Source organism: Suncus etruscus, chromosome 16, assembly GCF_024139225.1.
Source record: "Suncus etruscus isolate mSunEtr1 chromosome 16, mSunEtr1.pri.cur, whole genome shotgun sequence".
Taxonomy (NCBI): domain Eukaryota; kingdom Metazoa; phylum Chordata; class Mammalia; order Eulipotyphla; family Soricidae; genus Suncus; species Suncus etruscus.
Window position 1 is genome coordinate 41825853 of NC_064863.1, and position 21434 is coordinate 41847286.

The window sequence follows — 21434 nt, forward strand, 5'->3', positions numbered from 1 at the left end:
TTACTCTGGGGACCATATAGGATGCCAGGAATTGAATCCAACCAGGTTGGCTTGCAAACACCTTACCTATTGTACTATTTCTTCAGCTCTTGGTGTCAAATCTTAACTCTTAAATTAGATCAGTCACAAATAATGGTACAGTATAAAAGATTAAAGTAGGTAATCACCAGTAAATCTTAACAAAATTATTTTACCCTGCATTAAATATTTAATTTCTGCCATATTTAGCTACAAGAAATGAAATTTCCATGTCCTGTCCTTACTATCAATCAGTAACCATTGTTGGTAAATAGGCTGAATAACTGAGATGACATAATATAATGCATAGTTAAGAGGACTGTTTTCCTTATTTAATAATAATGCATATAAATTTTAATCAGTTTTCCCTGTTTATCATAATGGCCAGTATTTGGCACTTTTTTTTTTTGTTTTTTGTTTTTGGTTTTTGGGCCACACCCGGCGGTGCTCAGGGGTTACTCCTGGCTGTCTGCTCAGAAATAGCTCCTGGCAGGCATGGGGGACCATATGGGACACCTGGATTCGAACCAATCACCTTAGGTCCTGGATCAGCTGCTTGCAAAGGCAAACGCTGCTGTGCTATCTCTCCGGGCCCTTGGCACTGTATTTTTATTTTTATTGCAAGATGTGTATTACTTGCATGCTAAAATGTTTTTTAAATTACAAAATGAATGTACTAGATCATTTGGGTGTGGATACATCACTGTGAAAATACCTACTTGGAATGTTTGGTTTTTATATTGCTAATTATGTGTGAGATACACTGTAAAACATTTGTGCTCATTGACTATGAAGCTAAAAACTACATAATAACTTGTGTTCAAATTTAGAGTGTTGTTTATTTTGGGCCACACTCAGCAGCGCTCAGGGATTATTCCTGACTGCTCAGAAATCGCTCCTGGCAGGCATGAGGTACTATATGGACTGCTGGGGATCAAACCCAGGTATGTCCCAGGTCAGCAGCATGCAAGGCAAACGCCCTGCCTTTGTGCTATCACTCCGGTCCCAATTTTAGAGTGTTTTTAAAGTGTTACTTTCTAAACTCTAATCATCTACCATTTTGTTTCAGACATGACTGACATCAAGGTTTTAGCATTGTCATTTGTCAGTTTTATAAATAGAGTTAGGCTCTTGCGCAGAGCAGATAGCTTGCTATCACTTTATGCCTTAACTCAAATGTAACTCAGAATTCAAATGGAAAGTTATAATTTTCTGTCAGAACAGAATATTTTATACTTAATCCCTATATTTTAGTTAAAATAAGTTAAAAAAAAAAAACACCCTTGATTAGTGCCCAGGTTGGTGGGGGGCTCACCTGGTTGTGCTAAGGTTTCAGTCCTGACGAAGTTCAGGGTCCCAAGGATTGAACCAGGTCAGCTAGTTGTAGAGCAAGCGCCCTGTCCACTGTATTATTCCTCTGGACCCTGATTAGTATCTTTTGATTTGGTATTTACCTGTGTTTTGCCTGGTTTGGTTTTATGATAGTTCTGTATGTGAATTTAGATTTTATTTTTAATCAAATTTGGAAGATTTCCGACCATTTTTGATTCGTAATATTTTTTTTCTGTCGCACCCATATTTACTCTCTGAGATTTCATTTGCTTACATTAAACCACATCATACAGAGGCTTTATTATATTTGTTTTTGTCTTTTTTGCTCTCTGCGTTTGGACAATTCTTAGCTATTTCTTCAATGCCACCTCTTTTGCAGCATCTAAGCGCTTTTGTGATTATAGCATTTTGGGATATATCAGAAAAAAATTTACATCTTTATTTTTGAATTTTTACTTTTTTGCAATGTGGAAATTGAACCAAGTCTTCTGCATGAGACCAGTGACCCAAGTTTTTCATCTTGAAAAGTTCCTTTTCAGTTTTTCTTTAATTAACATAACATTTTACTATAGTCATATGACACAGGTGTACATCATTGAAAATCAACATGCATATATTTTACATTAAATTCCACACTGGAAGCCTGATTTTATCTTTTCACAAAATGTCCTCTTTGTCCCAACTTACCTACCCCCTTTTTGATAACCACCTTATTTCATGTTTTTCTCAATATGCCAGCCACATGTTAGTAAACTCATAGTGCTTATGTTCTTCCATCAGCTTGATTCACTAAACATAATAACTTAGTTTCTATTCATGTTAGTTCATACATCAGAGTTTTATCCTTTTGTAAGTTCTAAATAGGTACATCATCTTTACCCAACCTTCAGTGGGCATATCCAGTTCTTTATATCAGGTTATATCCAATTCTTTATTCTTGTAAGTAATCTGCAGTGAAAGGTGTAATATACATATATATATATATATCTGTAAATTAGTGGTTTTTAAAATAAATATCTAAAGTGAGATGAATTAATCATAGGGCATTTTCTTTTTAATTGTGTAATATTCATTCTGCACTTCATTATTGCTACTCTAGTTTGCATTGTCATCAACAGCTTATAAGTTCTCTCTAGCACTTGCTAGTTATTGTGGGTAAGGAGAGAAGGAGCTACTTTTGTGTTGTTTGCCAATTAATCTTCTCTCTGTAAGTCATCTTGGAGATCCTCTGCCTGTTTTTCCATGCAGGATGCCTGGCTTCAATCCCTGGCACTGCATAATCCTCTAAGCACTAAGCAACTTGTAAACTTGGGATATCTCAATGATGCCTGGCTCCAGTCCCCCTACCCCAATTAGTGTAGATTGTACATTTTTTTATATATTGGTATTTGTTTTAATAAGTATAACTTATTGTAAATGACAATTACTTTTTTTGTTTTTGCTTTTGTTTTTTCGGGCCACACCCGTTTGATGCTCAGGGGTTACTTCTGGCTAGGGGCTCAGAAATTGCCCCTGGCTTGGGAAGACCATATTGGACGCCGGGAGATCGAACCATGGTCCTTTCCTTGGCAAGTGCTTGCAAGGCAGGCACCTTACCTCTAGCGCCACCTCGCCCGCCCTGGCAATTACTATTATTATTAGAATAAGCATTTTAGTTTACCACTTAAAGGAAAAATGTACCATCTTTATCCTATGACTTCATATGCTGCTTGATTGCCTGACTTTTTAACTTCTCTACTAGCTGAAGTTTATCTAGTTTACATTTTTGTTTGTTTTGGGACCACAACCAATGGTGCTCAGTGACATTACTCCTGGCTTTGTGCTCAGGGATCACTTCTGGTGGTGCTTAAGGGATTATATAGGGTGCCAGGGATTGAACCCGGGTTGGCCTCATGCAAGGCAAATGCCCTACCTGGTGTCGGTCGCATAATTGTTTTTGTTTTTTTTTTTTTTGGTGTGTGTGTGGTTTTTGGGTCACACCCGGCAGTGCTCAGGGGTTATTTCTGGCTCCAGGGTCAGAAATTGCTCCTGGCAGGCACAGGGGACCATATGGGGCGCCGGGATTTGAACTGATGACCTCCTGCATGAAAGGCAAATGCCTTACCTCCATGCTATCTCTCCGGCCCCCCGCATAATTGTTTTAATTTTTTAATTTTAAGTTACTCTGTAAGTAAGTGATATAGGATCTGAAGATACTTGATATATGTGTTTATTTTAATGTTTCTTTGAAGGAAAGTATGTCTTAAATTCTCTACATCTGGTAATTAACTTTTTTTTTTAATTCTAGAATGTGTCCCAGGTTGGTTGCTACAATCAAATAGAATTATATTTTGCCTTTTCTTGTCTACTGTTGCAGATTCCTACCTGGCCTAGTGATTGTCAGGATCAATGACAATCTGGACAAGGACTTGGTTATTTAGAACTTTATTACCTTTTTTTTATTTTTTGAGCACAAAATATTCTTGTATTTCTAAGTTGAGATTGTGTAAATCACAATCAAGTGGTCATCAAGTGTAATATTAAAGTCATTTAAATTACATTTGACTTCCACTGAAAAACATTGATTTTTTTTTTTTTTTCATTTTACAGTACCATCTCCAGGGAAATTCCGCTCTCCTGCAGCACCATCTCCTTTGGCTCTCCGGCAACCAGTAAAAGCATTTAGCAACCCTGGCTCTGGCGGCCAAGATGCAACACAACTCACACAGACCACCTCCTCACCTGGGCCTCCCTTGGTTCAGAACACTGTGCCGGCAAATCCCCCCAGCAATATCAACAGCACTACTTTGACCAGACCTGCAGGGACATCCTCAATGAGAAGCGGCTTGCCTCGACCCAGTGCCCCTTCAGCTGGGGGTATACCAGTGCCTCGCAGCAAACTTGCACAACCTGTCCGCAGGTAAGTAAAGGCACCACTCAGTATTTATGGTGTTCTTTCTACCAGGAAAGTAGGTAGAATTAGAATTGCCCCATTCTTTATATGATAACATTAATTCCTCACAGCAAGATACCATACAACTTTAGTTCAGATTAAATTTGTCCAGCTCTTACACATACCCATCTCCATAAATTTCCCACTAGACTTTCAACTTCTTGATTCAACTAATTATGCTTAGTACTGAGGATTCATTTTTACTGTATAACCAGTTTGTTTTCAGAGCAATAACTCTCAGTTCTTTGATTGAGATTTCATTCAAAAACAAATTTGGGGGGACCAGAGCAAATAGTACAGTGGGTATAACACTTGCCTTGCATGCAGCTGACAAAGGTTCAATCTCTGGCATTCCATATGGTCCTCAAGCCCCATCAGGTGCAATTTTTGAGCCCAGAGTCAAGAATAACCCCTGAGCACTATTGGGTGTGGCATCCCAAGAAAACATAAGACATTCTTTAAGAGCTGTGGAATTGTACCCTTAACACATCTATCCTAGAAAGTGGAACATTGCCTCAATAAAAATTAAATATTAAAAATAATTTAAAATAAAATAATTTTTTCCAGATATTTAAAATGATCAAATATCTCATAAAGCTAGAAAAAATATTAGAACCATTCAATTTGATTGTTTCACTTGTTCATTTTGAATATAATGACATCAACAGACAAAGATATTAGAGCTTAGAGTAAAATTTAAGATAGAACATCTAGGTATAAGTTCTGAATATTATCTAGGATGGTGGTTTCCAGAGCCCCAGATCTGACTCTCTTGTGGGCTTGATGTCTTAGTTTTCCTCTCTCCAGAGCAGACCGGGTCCAAGGCCCAGAATCTATGGATGTGAATCTTCTACCGATACTGAATCCAACCAGTTTGGGAGCCATGTGTCTATAATCTTAAGCCTTTCAGAAATGTGATTGCCCTTATCAGGAAACTTGGTTGTCAAATATAAATAAACTTTAAATATTTATTTGCTTGGGAATATGTATTCTATAAATATTTATGCTGGTCTGTCCATAAATCAAAAATAAACAACATGACATTTCTGAATAACATACAACTGTTTGCTATCTGTTATACTAAATCATTTACACTTAGCACATTGAATTTTACAGACTTACAGTAAGTCCTGTTTTTCAGAGGAGAATAGTTTTTGTTTGCTTGGGGATTACATCTGGCTGTGCACAGAGCCTTCTTGTAGGGTCCTACTCCCCGTAGTGTCTGGGGTTCCATGTGGTGCAAAGGTTTGAACCCATGCCACCTATCTGGAAAGTATGGTTTTCAAGTGCTCAGCTCATTGAGCTGAGTTGGGTTTCCCCAATCCAAGAATACTGAATTTTAATGAATCAGATGAATCGTAACCAGTAAAGTCACATAACCAGTAAAACTTGAAAGTTGTAGAAATAAGTTTGGAAGAGTTAAGTTAACAGATGTTGGGAGATTTGCTCTTAAGTAGTTCCCTGGAAAGATCTTCCTTGGATTATAAAACCTGAAAAGAAGTTAATGTGTTGAATGGTAATTTTTTATAAAGTCTTACAAATCATTTTATAAAATTACTTTATTTCAGATCCTTGCCAGCTCCTAAAACATATGGTAGCATGAAAGATGACAGTTGGAAAGATGGCTGTTACTAACCAGCAAAGCCAAGAATGCAGAGATCCTCAGCTTCATGGATGCCCCTTCACCAGGCTAAAAGACAACTTTTATATGCAGACTGTTCAGATAAGACTCTCGGGGTTTTTTTAATCCCAGCCCTCTCTGTCTTAAATAGCACAAACTGACAGAGATGATCAAGCAGCACTTTAATGACATTTAACATCAGATGTATTTGGTAATCATACAACACTCTCCATGGATTCACTTTCATTTTGTTGATTAGACACAGAATTGATTTTCAAATATTTGACAGAGGCCAATATTGGGCAAAAATTTATGGATGCCAAAGAGAAATGCCCATTTGTAAATGAGAGAGTACCTTTGTGCACAACAAATAGTAGACTTAATCAATCCAAAACTTGACACTCAGCTGAATTTACTGTATAAATAGTATCAATAAATATTTGTGTTAATGAGAAGTAATATTCTGACTAATCATCTAAAAATGTTTCCCTAGTGTTTCACTAGAACTTTAAGAAAATAGATTGAGATGGACAGGTGGGACGAAACCTGGGCAGAGTATGATAATTTAAATTTGGGAGAATCCTATGAATTACTTCTGCATATTTCATTCATTAGACAAAATTGCTTTGAGTTTTTGATGTAGCTCTCATAGCACCACCTCCGACAGTATTCCAGCTTGCATCCATCCTGTTGCATTGACATATCAGACTTCTGTGTGTTTGTTGGTTGCCAAAGGGCTTAATATCAGCTGTACAATCTTTCTAGACTTGATAGCTCAGGAAAGGTAACCTTTGCTATTGAAGCCAGCTTCTTCAATACTGTGCAGAACTGTTACACAATTAAGAGATCTCATTTTTATTAGCAGGTTTTCATGATGGGAAAGAGCAAGTAGTATATGTCTTTATTCTTGAAATAAATATACCACTTCAGTGCTAATAACCTGGAACAAAACCATAATGAGATAGAGGAGGGGGAAAAAATCTATGCATTTCATGTACAAAAGCTCTGGTAATGACAGTTGTATTGTTTATCTTATTTGACATAACGGTTTATTAGGTGGTAGGAAAACTAGCTTACTTGAGTTGATTTACTTTAAATAAGTAACTGTATAAAACATTCTTTGAAAATACTGTCCCTTTGGCTTAAATTCCTCCTTACGCCAATTTTTGCATTTTTGGTAACATGAAACTACTATTACTCAAAACCTGTTAAATACTTGCTCTTCAATAACTCCTATGTATAACCTGGAAATCACTTATTCTGGTTTTATTACATTATTACCAAACATAAATTTCTGCAGCAGGTTATTTTTTGATGATGAGATCTGTTTTTAAATCCTTAAGTTTGAACAGCTCTGTAATATTGGCAAGTGGCTCACATAAAGAATTTTAGACGTAAGTTTGACTATAAGTTCATTTTCTGTTAGTCAAAGACATTCTGTAAGTTAGCAAGAGAAATGGAGAGAGAAATGTAAGGCTTGGTCTTCAGAATTGCACGCGGTTGACAGGCTGAACAATAGTTAAGATTTGAAGCCAAGACCCTGATTCTGCCATGACTGACACCAAGGCAGTCTCACTAGCTTGACCAGTGGAGAGTTACTCGGCATAGCACTGCAGATCTGAGCTGCCAGTGCGGATGTATTTTTGATGTGTGATGCAAAGAAGACATTTTATCCTTGAATTTGAGGGCAAAGGCAAAGGGGTGGTGGGTCAGGAAAGGAGGGCACCAGAATTCCACATGATGAATTTAAATATGTTACTTTTCAGAGGAAGAGAGAGCTTCTGCTTCAGGTGGGGGAGTGTCTTATGTAAACTCATCAGTAGAAGAACTAAACACGGTCTCTTTCGAACCACAAATACACAAAACAAAATAGGTCTAAGTTTTTATGGAACATTGCAAAAAAATATGCTGAAATTTAATAATTACAGGAATTTCAACTATGATGAAACATCTATTACATTTTTTAAGTTAGATTAGCTGTTTTAAAGGAGTCAGGTTATTTGGCTTTGTTTTTAAACGACTGTATCAGAAAAAAAATCTATTTTTTTTAATTAAAATATTTCATCACTTGTTTGGAACATATTTTATCTGAGTTGGGTAAAGTATTATTTTACCTGCTGTTGTACTACCACGAACTTTTAGTTTCCTAAAGAGAAAAATTGCCTTTTTACTAAAAAGCCTTTGTGTATTGCCAATTTTTCTGTTTGGGAAAATCTAAGGATTCACTGTGGTTAGTCTTACAGAAGATATGTGGGTTTATAAACTAGTGCCTATGATTTTAACTTATGTTTGATATATAGTAGTAAGGGTTTGATGAATGTTGATTATTTTTTGTGCCAACAACCCAGAATTGTCACTTATAATGTAAGCAGAAAACTATGAACTCTGCTTCCAAAGTTATTTAATTTTCTCAGTGTTTGAATGTTATTTTTTGTAAGTGTGTTAATAAAAGTGTAAAGAATTGGAAAAAATATAAATATTCTTAACTCAAGCATTTGCTGGATCATTTTTCTATAAAACTTGTTTGTATAATATAAAACACTCTGAAGAGTTGACTTTTTTCAGTTTTCATACCCTGGAAATCACATTTTGTAAAGCTGGGGACCATTCTTAATTGTCAGATACTTTTTAAGATTAATACATCACTTTTATAAAGTTTTTTTGAAGGAAATTAGATATCTATGTGGCCCCAGATGTTTGTATAATTCTAGAATGATCTAGACTGTATGTTTAAATTAACTTTTTATTAAATGTACAGGCGTCCATTTTTGACATTACGCATGGTCCTTTTAGATCACATGAAGTTTGATTTACAAACATTTCTATAGCTGAACTTGTATGTGTGGTTGCCTCCTTAATAAACAGCCTGACCATAATGTTTATTATTAAATTTATATTCGTTTTTTCAAGTGTTTTGTTAATTTCTGGATGTGCTTTTCAAAAATAATCTCTTGCAGTTGCCTTTGATTTTTTTAAACACACAAACCTATTTCATAGTGTCCTGAACTTCATACTGATTTCATAAGTGTAAAATATGTAATATTTTATTCTCTCTGAACTATTTCAGTGAGTTATTTAGAGTAAAATACTAGTTTTTAATATTTGCGAAAATAATTTTTTAACCTGCTCTTAATACTTAGTTGGATGCCCAGTGCCATGTATAAAACAAGCAAAAAGCCAGAATCTGAGTCTCCAGAGCCAGGGATATGGTTCAGCTGGAGGACACACTTCTCACATGTGTGAGGCCTTGCATGTAGGTTTAACTCCTGACACTGAAAAAGAAAGCTTCTGGAAGGAAAATTACTTCACTTCAAACCAAATATGAATATTTAGCTAGGGCTATGTACATCTTTTTCTCATAGATAAGTAGTAGGAGTGAGAAAATCAATAATGTAGAGGCCAGGGAGAAAGTTTTGTTTGTGCCAAGACTTGAATTTAAACCCTGCACCATATGGACCCCCGCTGCACTGCTGGTTGTAGTCCAGGTGGCCCATTCTCCCACCATGTTAGGCATGGAGATTTCTGGTTCTGCAGAGCCTGCACAACTCCACCTTCTCAGGTCTTGCCACTGAATCTTCCAGTGGCGAGTATCACTGGGCATATCTCCCAGGAGGCATCCTGAGCACTGCTTAGGTATCCCCCCCAAAAAAATAGTCTATTAAATCAAGAGAAGAATGGGGAGTGCTTACAGAAGGTAGGGTACTTGCCTTGAATGAATTTAACCCAGGTTTGATCCCAGCATCCCATATGACCCCCGATTACCACCAGGAGTGAATTCTGAGTGCAGAGTAAGCCCTAAGCTCTGCTGGATGTGGCCCCAACAACAACAACAACAAAAATTGAGCTTCATTATTAAAAGATATTTTGTATGTCATTTCCTACATTGCTTTAAGCCTTCACTGTTTATCATATTGCACTTAACTTCATAAATGAAGCAACAATAGCATCTTCATATTTGAACTTTTCTTCCAAGCGAACCTAAAAACCAGTTAAATTAGCTAAACGTGTTATGTTATACCCATATGAAGATTCTTATGAAATATTTACTGAGTTTGGGTTTCGAGTCATGAAAACAATAAATAATTGAGGAACTAGTGTGGAGAAAAGCAGTGGCAGAATGTTCATCTGGACATTAGTAACTCCCAGTATATTTTAAGTTCTCCTTAGAAGTTGGAGTGTGTTCACTGAGTGGTTTTCAACCTTTCTTATACCTGTGGACAGACAAATTCAGCAGTAATCACTGTGATATGCCAATCGTTTAATACCACAGACAAGATGTGTTGGGAAGACCCACAGTTGAAAACCACTGGACTGAAAAATGCCTTCTACTTACCAAACCAGAATGGAACAATTTGCTTTCATGACTTAATACCCACTGCCTAAAACTGTTAACTGCATGTTTATTTCTTTTTTTTCTTTTCTTTTTTAGTTTTTTGGGTCACACCTGGCAACTCAGGGGTTACACCTGTCTCTGTGCTCAGAAATCACTCCTGGCAGGCTTGGGGGACCATATGGGATGCCAGGAATCAAACCCAGGTTCGTTCCCGATCAGTCGCGTGCAAGTCAAATGCCCTACCGCTGTGCTATTGCTCCAGCCCCCTGCATGTTCATTTCAAACTAGTTCTTTATCTGTACTAGATAATAATGTTCTCTCTTTAAAAAGGGGGGAAAAAGTTATTTCTCCTGATGTTGAAAGTAACAGGACCTCAGTGCTTTTATTTAGAAACAACAACAAAACCAACTGAAAATAGTGCCAGAGTTATGGATCAATGGATTAGAGCACATACTTTGCTTGTAGTGAACTTGGTTCTGCCACACACATGTACCCCTGAGTTTGGCCATGAGACCTGAACATTAAGCCAGAAGTAACCCCTATAGTGGTATCTGTGAGCAGGTCCACTTTTCAGATATAAATATTTAAAGTGTTGAACTAGTATGGTTGTAAAATATTAAGGGGGGGAGGAGAGATCATATAGGTGGTACCTTGCTTTGTATGCAACCAACTCTACTTTGATCTTCAGCACTATATATGATCCCTCAAGCACAGAACTAGGAATAATCTCTAAAACATATATAAAATATTAAGTGGATGGACAGAAAGGACAGAAAAGATAAAAGGAAGGACAGAAATTTCTGTTTAAGATAGAAAGTATCGGGGCCCGGAGAGATAGCACAGCGGCATTTGCCTTGCAAGCAGCTGATCCAGGACCTAAGGTGGTTGGTTCGAATCCCAGTGTCCCATATAGTCCCCCGTGCCTGCCAGGAGCTATTTCTGAGCAGACAGCCAGGAGTAACCCCTGAGCACCGCCGGGAGTGGCCCAAAAACCAAAACAAAAAAAACAAAACAAAAAAAAAAGTATCGGGGCCCAAGAGATAGCATGGAAGTAGGGTATTTGCCTTGTATGTAGAAGGATAGTGGTTCGAATACTGGCATCCCATGTGGTCCCCGAGCCTGCCAGGAGTGAGTTCTGAGCGTAGAGCCAAGAGTAATCCCTGAGCACTGCTGGGTGTGACCCCCCCCTCCCAATTATGGCCAGAGCGATAACACAACAGTAGGGTGTTTGTTTTGCACACAACTGAACTGGGATGGACCCAGGTTTGATCCTCAGAATCCCATATGATTTCCCAAGCCTGAGAGAGGGGGGGGGAGAGAGAGAGAGAGAGAGAGAGAGAGAGTAGGTTTAATCCTAGCATCCCATATAGTCTTCCAAGCCTGCCAAGAGTAATTCCTGAATACAGAGCCAGGCATTACCTCTGAGGATTACCTGGTATGGCGTGTGTGTGTGTGTGTGTGTGTGTGTGTGTGTGTTCTACTTATAATATTGATAGGAGTTTGTCTTTGATTAATTCAGTACTATAAACAATAGCAACTAGCTGCTGTTGAATTCTTTTTTTTTTTTGGTTTTTGGGCCACACCCTGTGACGCTCAGGGGTTACTGCTGGCTATGCGCTCAGAAGTTGCTCCTGGCTTCTTGGGGGACCATATGGGACGCCGGGGGATCGAACCGCGGTCCATCCTAGGCTAGCGCAGGCAAGGCAGGCACCTTACCTCCAGCGCCACCGCCCGGCCCTGCTGTTGAATTCTTAATGATTATTATTATCAATTATCCTGATTATTGATTACTTGATTTCAAAGAACCAAGATATTCTTTTATTTGGGGAGGGGCATACGTTGCTCTGCACACAGAAATCACTCTTAGTGGGCTTGGGGGACCAAATGGGATGCTGGTGATCAAAACGGAGTCCAAAGTCAACCACGTATATGGCAAACACCTACCCACTCTGCTATTGCTCTGGTCCCTATTCCTTGGTATTGAAAAGGCATAGAGGGATAAGAACATAAGCTTTGCACATAGGCACCCCAGACTCAATCCCTAACATTCACCAGCTATGACCCCCCAAACAAAAAACATTGACCTTTATTATATTGTGGTGTTTTTTTTTCCTTCTTTATTTGAACATCTTGATTACATAAATGATTGTGTTAGGTTTCAGTCATGTAAAGAACACCCCCCTTCACCAGTGCAACATTCCCACCAACAATGTCCCAAATCTCCCTCCATCCCACCCCACCCCCACCTGTACTCCAGACAGGCTTTCCAGTTCCCTCATTCATTCACTTGATTATGGTAGTTCTCTGTGTAGTTATTTCTATAGCTGTACTCACCACTCTTTGTGGTGAGCTTCATGGACTGAGCTGGTGTACCAGCCCTCCTCTCATTGTCTCTGAGGATTGTTACAAAAATGACTCTTATTTTTCTTAAAACCCATAGATGAGTTAGACCATTCTGCGTCTCTCTCTCTCTCTCTCCCTCTGACTTATTTCACTGAGCATGATAGATTCCATGTACATCCATGTATAGGAAAATTTCATGACTTCATCTCTCCAGATGGCTGCATAATATTCCATTGTGTATATGTACCAGTTTCTTTAGCCATTCGTCTGTTGAAGGGCATCTTGGTTGTTTCCAGAGCCTGGCAATTGTGAATAGTGCTGCAATAAATATAGGTGTGAGGAAGGGGTTTTTGTATTGTATTCTTGTGTTCTTAGGGTATATCCCTAAGAGTGGAATAGCTGGGTCGAATGGGAGCTCAATTTCCAGATTTTGAAGGAACCTTCATATTGCTTTCCATAGAGGCTGGCATTCCCACAAGCAGTGGATAAGAGTTCCTTTCTCTCCACATCCCTGCCAGCACTGATTGTTATTCTTTGTGATGTGTGCCAATCTCTGCGGTGTGAGGTGGTATCTCATCGTTGTTTTGATTTGCATCTCCCTGATGATTAGTGACGAGGACCATATTTTCATGTGCCTTTTGGCCATTTGTATTTCTTTTTATCAAAGTGTTCATTTCTTCTCCCCATTTTTTGATGGGATTAGATGTTTTTTTCTTGTAAAGTTCTGTCAGTGCCCTGTATATTTTGGATATTAGCCCCTTATCTGAAGGGTGTTGGCTGAATAGTTTCTCCCACTCAGTAGGTGACTCTTGTATCCTGGGCACTATTTCTTTTGAGGTGCAGAAGCTTCTCAGTTTAATGTATTCCCATCTGTTAATCTCTGCTTCCACTTGTTTGGAAAGTGCAGTTTCCTCCTTGAAGATGCCTTTAGTTTCAATGTTATGGAGTGTTTTACCGACTTGTTGTTCTATATACCTTATGGTATCCGATCTCATATCAAGGTCTTTAATCTATTTGGATTTTATCTTTGTACATGATGTTACTGGGGGTCTATGTTCGCTTTTTTGCAAGTGGCTAACCAGTTCTGCCAGCACCACTTGTTGAAGAGATTTTCCCTGCTACACTTAGGATTTCTTGCTCCTTTGTCAAAAATTAGGTAATTGTATGTCTGGGGAATGTTCCCTGAGAACTCAAGCCTATTCCACTGATCGGAGGGTCTGTCTTTATTCCAATACCATGCTGTTTTGATAACTATTGCTTTGTAGTACAGTTTAAAGTTGGGGAAAGTAATGCCTCCCATTTTCCTTTTTCCTAGGAGTGCTTTAGCTATTCGAGGGTGATTATTGTTCCAGATGAACTTCATAAGTGTTTGATCCACTTCTTTGAAGAATGTCATGGGTGTTTTTAAGGGGATCGCATTAAATCTGTATAATGCTTTGGGGAGTATTGCCATTTTAATGATGTTAATCCTGCCAATCCATGAGCAGGGTATGTGTTTTCATTTCCGTGTGTCCTCTCTTATTTCTTGGAGCAGGGCTTTATAGTTTTCTCTGTATAGGTCCTTCACGTCTTTGGTCAAGTTGACTCCAAGATATTTGAGTTTGTGTGTGTGGCACTATTGTGAATGGGATTGCCTTCCTGACTTCCATCTCTTCCCTATCATTATTGGTGTATAAAAAGGCCATTGATTTCTGTAGGTTGATTTTGTAGCCTGCCACCTTGCTATATGAATCTATTGTTTCTAGAAGCTTTTTGGTAGAGTCTTTAGGGTTTTCTAAGTAGAGTATCATGTCATCTGCAAACAGTGAGAGCTTGACTTCTTCCTTTCCTATCTGGATTCCCTTGATATCTTTTTCTTGCCTGATTGCTATAGCAAGAACTTCCAGTACTATGTTGAAGAGGAGTGGTGAGAGCGGACAGCCTTGTCTTGTACCAGAATTTAGAGGAAAGGCTTTTAGTTTTTCTCCATTGAGGATAATATTTGCCATTGGCTTGTGGTAGATGGCTTCAACTAGATTGAGAAAGGTTCCTTCCATTCCCATCTTGCTGAGAGTTTTGATCAAGAATGGGTGTTGGACCTTATCAAATGCTTTCTCTGCATCTATTGATATTATCATGTGATTTTTATTTTTCTTGCTGTTGATGTTGTGTCTGATGTTAATAGATTTACGGATGTTAAACCATCCTTGCATTCCTGGGATGAAACCTACTTGGTCATAGTGTATGATCTTCTTGATGATGCATTGGATCCTATTTGCCAGGATTTTGTTGAAGATCTTTGCATCAGCATTCATCAGGGATATTGGTCTGTAATTTTCTTTTTTGGCAGCGTCTCTTTCTGGTTTTGGTATCAAGGTGATGTTGGCTTCATAAAAGCTGTTTGAGAGTGTTCCCGTTTTTTCAATTTCATGGAAGAGCTTGGCTAGGATTGGTAGTAGCTCCTCTTGAAAGATTTGAAAAAATTCATTAGGAAAACCATCTGGGCCTGGGCTTTTCATTTTGGGCAGATGTTTGATTACAGTTTCAATTTCCTCAGTATTGATGGGGGTGTTTAGATATGCTACATCCTCCTTACTTAAATGTGGAAGGTTATAAGTGTCCAAGAATTTTTCCATTTCTTCTAGGTTCTCATGTTTTGTAGCATAAAGTTTCTCAAAGTAGTCTGATTACCCTTTGGATCTCTGCAATTTCTGTCGTGATCTCCCCCTTTTCATTTCTAATATGGGTTATTAGATTTCTCTCTCTCTCTTTCTTTGTGAGTTTTGCCAATGGTCTATCAATCTTGTTTATTTTTTCAAAAAACCAGCTTCTGCTTTCGTTGATCTTTCAGATTGCTTTTTGGTTTTCTACTTCATTGAGTTCTGCTTTCAGCTTTGTTATTTCCTTCTGTCTCCCTATTTTTGGTTCCTTTTGTTGTCATTTTCTAATTTTTTGAGCTGCGCCATTAAGTTATTCAGGTATGCTCCTTCCTTCCTGATGTGTGCTTGTAGAGCTATAAATTTTCCTCTCAGGACCGCTTTTGCTGTGTCCCATAGATTCTGGCAGTTTGTGTCTTCATTATCATTTGTTTCCAGGAAAGTTTTGATTTCCTTTTTGATTTCATCTCGGACCCACTGGTTGTTCAGTAGCAGGGTGTTTAATTTCCAATTGTTAAAGTTTTTCTTCTGTGTGCCTTTGTAGTTCACATCTAATTTCAGAGCTTTGTGGTCAGCAAAGGTAGCCTGCAAGATTTCTATCCTCTTGATTTTATTGAGGTATGTTTTATGTGTCAGCATGTAGTCTATTCTGGAGAATGACCCATGTACATTGGAAAAGAATGTGTATCCAGGTTTTTGGGGATGGAGTGTCCTGTATATATCTACTAGTCCTCTTTCTTCCATAACTCTTTTCAGGGCTAGTATGTTTTTGTTGGGTTTCAGTCTGGTTGACCTATCAAGTGTTGATAGGGCCGTGTTGAAGTCTCCCACAATGATTGTGTTATTATTGATGTCTTCTTTCAGATTTGTCAGTAATTGTATTAGATAATTTGCTGGTCTCTCAGTGGGTGCATATATGTTTAATAGTCTGATTTCTTCCCATTGCACATATCCCTTGATTAGTACATAGTGTCCATCTTTGTCCCTTACCACTTTTCTGAGTTGGTGTCATCAGATATTAATATGGCCACCCCAGCTTTTTTGAGGGTGTGGTTTGCTTGGATGATTTTCCTCCAGCCTTTGATTTTTGAGTCTATGTTTGTTCTGACTATTCAGAGGTGTTTCTTGTAGGCAGCAGAAAGTTGGATTCATCTTTTTGACCCATTTTGCCACTCTGTGTCTTTTAAATGGTGAATTTAGTCCATTGACATTGAGGGAGATGATTGTCATAGGATTTAATGTCATCTTTGTAGATAAGTTTGCTGTGTTTGTTGGTCTCTCTTGTCTTAGAGTAGACCTGTCAGTTTTTCCTTTAAGGCTGGTTTATCATCTGTGAAGTTTCTGAGCTGTTGTTTATCCGTGAAGCTGTGTATTCTTCCTCCAAACCTGAACGTGAGTCGGGCTGGGTGCAGTATTCTCGGTGAGGCATTCATTTCATTCAGTCTTGTCACAATATCCCACCACTGTCTTCTGGCCTTGAGAGTTTCTTGTTACATGTCTGCTGTAAGTCTTAGGGATGCTCCTTTGAATGTAATTTCCCTTTTTGATCTTGCAGCTTTCAGTATTCTATCTCTATCTATGGGATTTGTCATTGTAATGAGGATATGTCTTGGGGTGTCTTTCTTTGGGTCTCTTTTAGCTGGTATTCTTCGGGCATGCAGGATTTGATTGCATGTAGTCTTTAACTCTGGGAGTATCTCTTTGATGATGTCTTTGACAGTTGATTCTTCTTGGAGATCTCCTTCCTGGGTTTCTGGGACTCCAATGATTCTTATGTTGTTTCTGTTGAGTTTATCAAAGACTTCTATTTTCATCTGTTTTCATGCCTTGAGTACTTTTTCCATTGCCTGTTCGTTTGTCTTAAGGTTCTTTTCCAATTTCTTCTGTTGTGTTGAGTTTTTCTGCATCACCTCTTCCAGTACTCCGATTCTCTCCTCAGCTGCTGATATTCTGTTGGCGAGGCTATCCATTGAGGTTTTCAGTTGAGCAACCGTGTTTTTCAGATCTGTTATTTCAATTTGGAGTTTTCTGATTTCTGTCTTTGTGTTCTCTTCTGATTTCTGTCTTTGTGTTCTCTTCAGATCGATCTATGCTCTTTTTGAGTTCTACAAACATATTCCATATTTCTATTCTAAACTCCTTATCTGAAAGGTTAATCAGGTGGTTGGAATTTATTAGGTCATCCGAGCTTTCATCTTCATTCTCTGTGGATGGTGTTTGCGAGGTTTCCCCATTGTCACGCTTGTAGTGTGGTTTTTCCTGCATGTTGTAGTGGGGTTCATTGATTAGAAGGAGTACATGGCCGCGAAGCGAAGCAAAGCGGCCACGCTCTTCTGCTGCCTCTAGTTGACACTCCTCAGAGTGAACAAAGGCACAGCAGGGCAGAGCAATCCCACAGCCAGAATTACTCACTCAGCAGCTTCAAAATGCAGTTTTTTGGGGGATGCACTCCCTAGGCCTCTGAGGAAACGTTCGGGGATTCAGAAGCAGAGTCTCAGGCAGACAGAGATAGGAGTTTCCCCCGAAGTCCTCAGAGTGAACAAAGGCACAGCAGGGCAGAGCGATCCCGCAGCTAGAATTACTCACTCAGCAGTTTCAAAATGCAGTTTTTTGGGGGGTGCGCTCCCTAGGCCTCTGAGGAAACGTTTGGGGATTCAGAAGCAGAGTCTCAGGTAGACAGAGATAGGAGTTTCCCCTGAAGTCCTCCATATTTTGGTTTTTTATGAAAATATACATGTGTATTAGAAAAATTTAATTCTCAAAAACCATATACTTAATTCTGTAGCTAATCAACCCCTTCAGATGAGAATATTGTCTCATTTTACTTCTTGTTTTTGGATCATACCCAATGCCGCTCAGGGGTTACTTTGTGCTCAGAAATTACTCCTGGAAGGCTCAGGACATTATGGGATGCCGGGATTCGAACCACCTTCTGTCCTGGATCGGCTGCTTGCAAGGCAAATACCCTACCTCTGTGCTATCTCTCCAGCCCCCTATTGTCCTTTATTTTTAATAAACATGGTGATCTATAAAACACTTCCCCAAATCTATGCTGTTACCTGAGGTGGACATAAATACACTGTATTTAATTGGGACTTAATAAATAAAATAGTACCTCTATTGGTTTTGGTCTATCAGCCAGTCTGCAAAGTTTCTCCTAATTTCCCCAGTCCACAGTCATAGACTGAAAACCACTGGTCTAGACCAGCATTTGTCAACTTTCCCAGATTTCCTGACAAGTTTTTTTCCTGTGCCCCACCTTCCTACCAGTACCAGTGGGCTCCCTTCTCTTACTCTTAAGCTCTGCTATCCCCTCCCCAGTTGTATACATTGTGACCCCCTTGGATTAGCATCAGCTGAGAAGTGCTAGTAGAGGAAAAGTTTGCCAAATCCTAGGATTCGCTCATGAAAAATATTTGTTCTTGTGGGCAGTATTTTCCATGGTTTCCAGTGACTTTAGCTGTGTGTGACCCCGAAGTGTATTGAGACTAATAGAATCTTACAAATAATCAAATGATGCTTTTAGAAATAAACAGAGCTGACAACTAGAGCTGACTAGAGCAGGGCTACTAAACTATTTTCACTTGCAACCCCATTCCACCAGAGAAATTTTTATGCCATCCCAGACATGTTGGTATTACAAAAGTGCATAGGCAAGCCAATAAATTATATACTTTAAAACAATTCCACAGGGGCTGGAGCGGTGGTGCAGCAGTAGGGCATTTGCCTTGCACGCGGCTGGCCTAGGACGATCCCCCAGCATCCCATATGGTCCCCCAGGCCTGCCAGGAATGATTTCTGAGCATATAGCCAGGAGTAACCCCTGAGCGTCACCAGCTGTGGCCCAAAAACCAATAAATAAATAAATAAATAAATAAACAATTCCACATTAAGCTGCACACTGCATATGAACTTGAACCCAAATAAAAGATAGGATCTAGGAGACAGAGGACAGCAGATACAGTGTGTGCTTGGGTCAAATAAAATAAAATAATGGGTGAGGTTAGAGAGAGCTTGAGACAGAATGCATTATTTATTAGGCCCAGTATCATTCTGTTCTTGAACAATATTCTACATTCCACAAAGCACTTCAGTATCCTTATAAATTCCCTGTGTCACATGGGCCACAGAGGTAGCATGGAGGTAAGGCATTTGCCTTGCATGCAGAAGGACGGTGGTTCGAATCTCCCGGTATCCCATGTGGTCTCCTGAGCCTGCCGGGGGCAGTTTCTGAGCATAGAGCCAGGAGTAACCCCTGAGTGTGAATGGGTGTGACCCAAACCACCCCCCAAATAAATAACTTCCCTGTGTCACATAGGTTATCTTAGCCAAGACTTATTGGCACCCAGAAGGGATAGTTGTTTTTGCATATACCTTGAGAGTTATGAAAAAGAGTTAAGTGCTCGCTTTGGCAGCACATATACTAAAATTGGAACGATTCAGAGAAGATTAGCATGGCCCGTGCGCAAGGATGACACGCAAATTTGTGAAGCTTTCCATATTTTTTAGTAATAATAAAGAAAAAAGAAAGAGGGCCCGGAGAGATAGCACAGTGGCGTTTGCTTTGCAAGCAGCCAATCCAGGACCAAAGGTGGTTGGTTCGAATCCCGGTGTCCCATATGGTCCCCCGTGCCTGCCAGGAGCTATTTCTGAGCAGACAGCCAGGAGTAACCCCTGAGCATCACCGGGGTGGCCCAAAAAACCAAAAAAAAAAAGAAAGAGTTAAGGCAAATGCCAATGAAACAGGCAGTTACTTTGGGGTGGGGTGATTGAGTGGCAATAAGAACGGGTGGCAATGAGTTCTTGGGACATAATAAAACCAAGGTGATATTTAAAGAAGTTGCTCTTGGGCCGGAGAGATAGCATGGAGGCAAGGCGTTTGCCTTTCATGCAGGAGGTCATCAGTTCGAATCCCGGAGTCCCATATGGTCCCCCGTGACTGCCAGGAGCAATTTCTGAGCCTGGAGCCAGGAATAACCCCTGAGCACTGCCGGGTGTGACCCAAAAAAAACCACACACACACACAAAAAAAGTTGCTCTTGTCATTAGCCCTAAAGCACCTAAAAACATTATTGCTAGACACAGGTACTGGAGTCTGATCAGACTCTCACTGGCACCAGCACAGATCCAGAGAAGCCTTGACCCTCTCCAAGAGAAGCTCCAGCAGGAACAAAGGGGTGTGATAAGGAAACCGAAAAGGGCCATCAAAAGCTTCAAGCTCTTCTTGATTTTACCTTAGCAATGGACTCTTAGCTAGAAAGTCCCAGTAGGGGGCTGCTATACAAGCCAGCCTTCAGAGGCAAGCAGTGCGGATTGGCCTGCATGGACACTGGAGAACTCTGTGTCTGTCTCTCTTAGTCTCTCTGTCTCTGCCTCTATTGCTCTCTCTCCCTCTCTCCATAATCTCTTTTTTATTTTTGCTTTTGTTTGTTTATTTATTTTTATTTAACCAACTTTATTACATACATGATTGTATTTGCAACATTGTATTTATTACATACATGATTGTATTTGCAACATTCCCATCACCAATGTCCAAAATCTCCCTCCTCCCCACCCAACCCCCGCCTGTACTCTAGACAGGTTTTCTATTTCCCTTGTACATTTTCATTATTAGGATAGTTCAAAACATAGTTATTTCTCTAACTAAACTCATCCCTGTTTGCAGTGAGCTTCATGAGGTGAGCTGTAACTTCCAGCTCTTTTCTCTTTTGTGCCTGAAAATTATTATTGCAAGAATATCTTTCATTTTTCTTAAAACCCATAGATGAGTGAGACCATTCTGTATCTTTCTCTCTCTCTGACTTATTTCACTCAGCATAATAGATTTCATGTACATCCATGTATAGGAAAATTTCATGACTTCATCTCTCCTGACAGCTGCATAATATTCCATTGTGTATATGTACCATAGTTTCTTTAGCCATTCATCTGTTGAAGGGTATCTTGGCTGATTCCAGAGTCTTGCTATGGTAAATAGTGCTGCAATGAATATAGGTGTAAGGAAGGGATTTTTGTATTGTATTTTTGTGTTCCTAGGGTATATTCCTAGGAGTGGTATAGCTGGGTCATATGGGAGCTCGAGTTCCAGTTTTTGGAGGAATCTCCATATTGCTTTCCATAAAGGTTGAACTAGACGGCATTCCCACCAGCAGTGGATAAGAGTTCCTTTCTCGGGGGCCGGGCGGTGGCGCTAGAGGTAAGGTGCCTGCCTTGCCT

The 21434-nt window shown here is 39.4% G+C and overlaps 1 protein-coding gene and 1 non-coding gene across 2 annotated transcripts in view; both read left to right on the forward strand.

Moving 5' to 3' along the window:
• SLAIN2 (SLAIN motif family member 2) overlaps nt 1–8806 on the forward strand; it is a 78784-nt gene extending 69978 nt beyond the window's left edge. Inside the window, 2 exon segments of the mRNA XM_049790144.1 lie at nt 3940–4249; nt 5851–8806. Of these exon segments, the coding sequence (XP_049646101.1) occupies nt 3940–4249; nt 5851–5917 (377 nt within the window). The 3' untranslated portion in view covers nt 5918–8806.
• Nucleotides 8807–19614: 10808 nt separating this feature from the next.
• LOC126032971 (U6 spliceosomal RNA) lies at nt 19615–19721 on the forward strand. The gene has a single exon (XR_007504129.1). It is a non-coding gene; the product is annotated as a U6 spliceosomal RNA (small nuclear RNA).
• The last annotated feature ends 1713 nt before the right edge of the window (nt 19722–21434 follow it).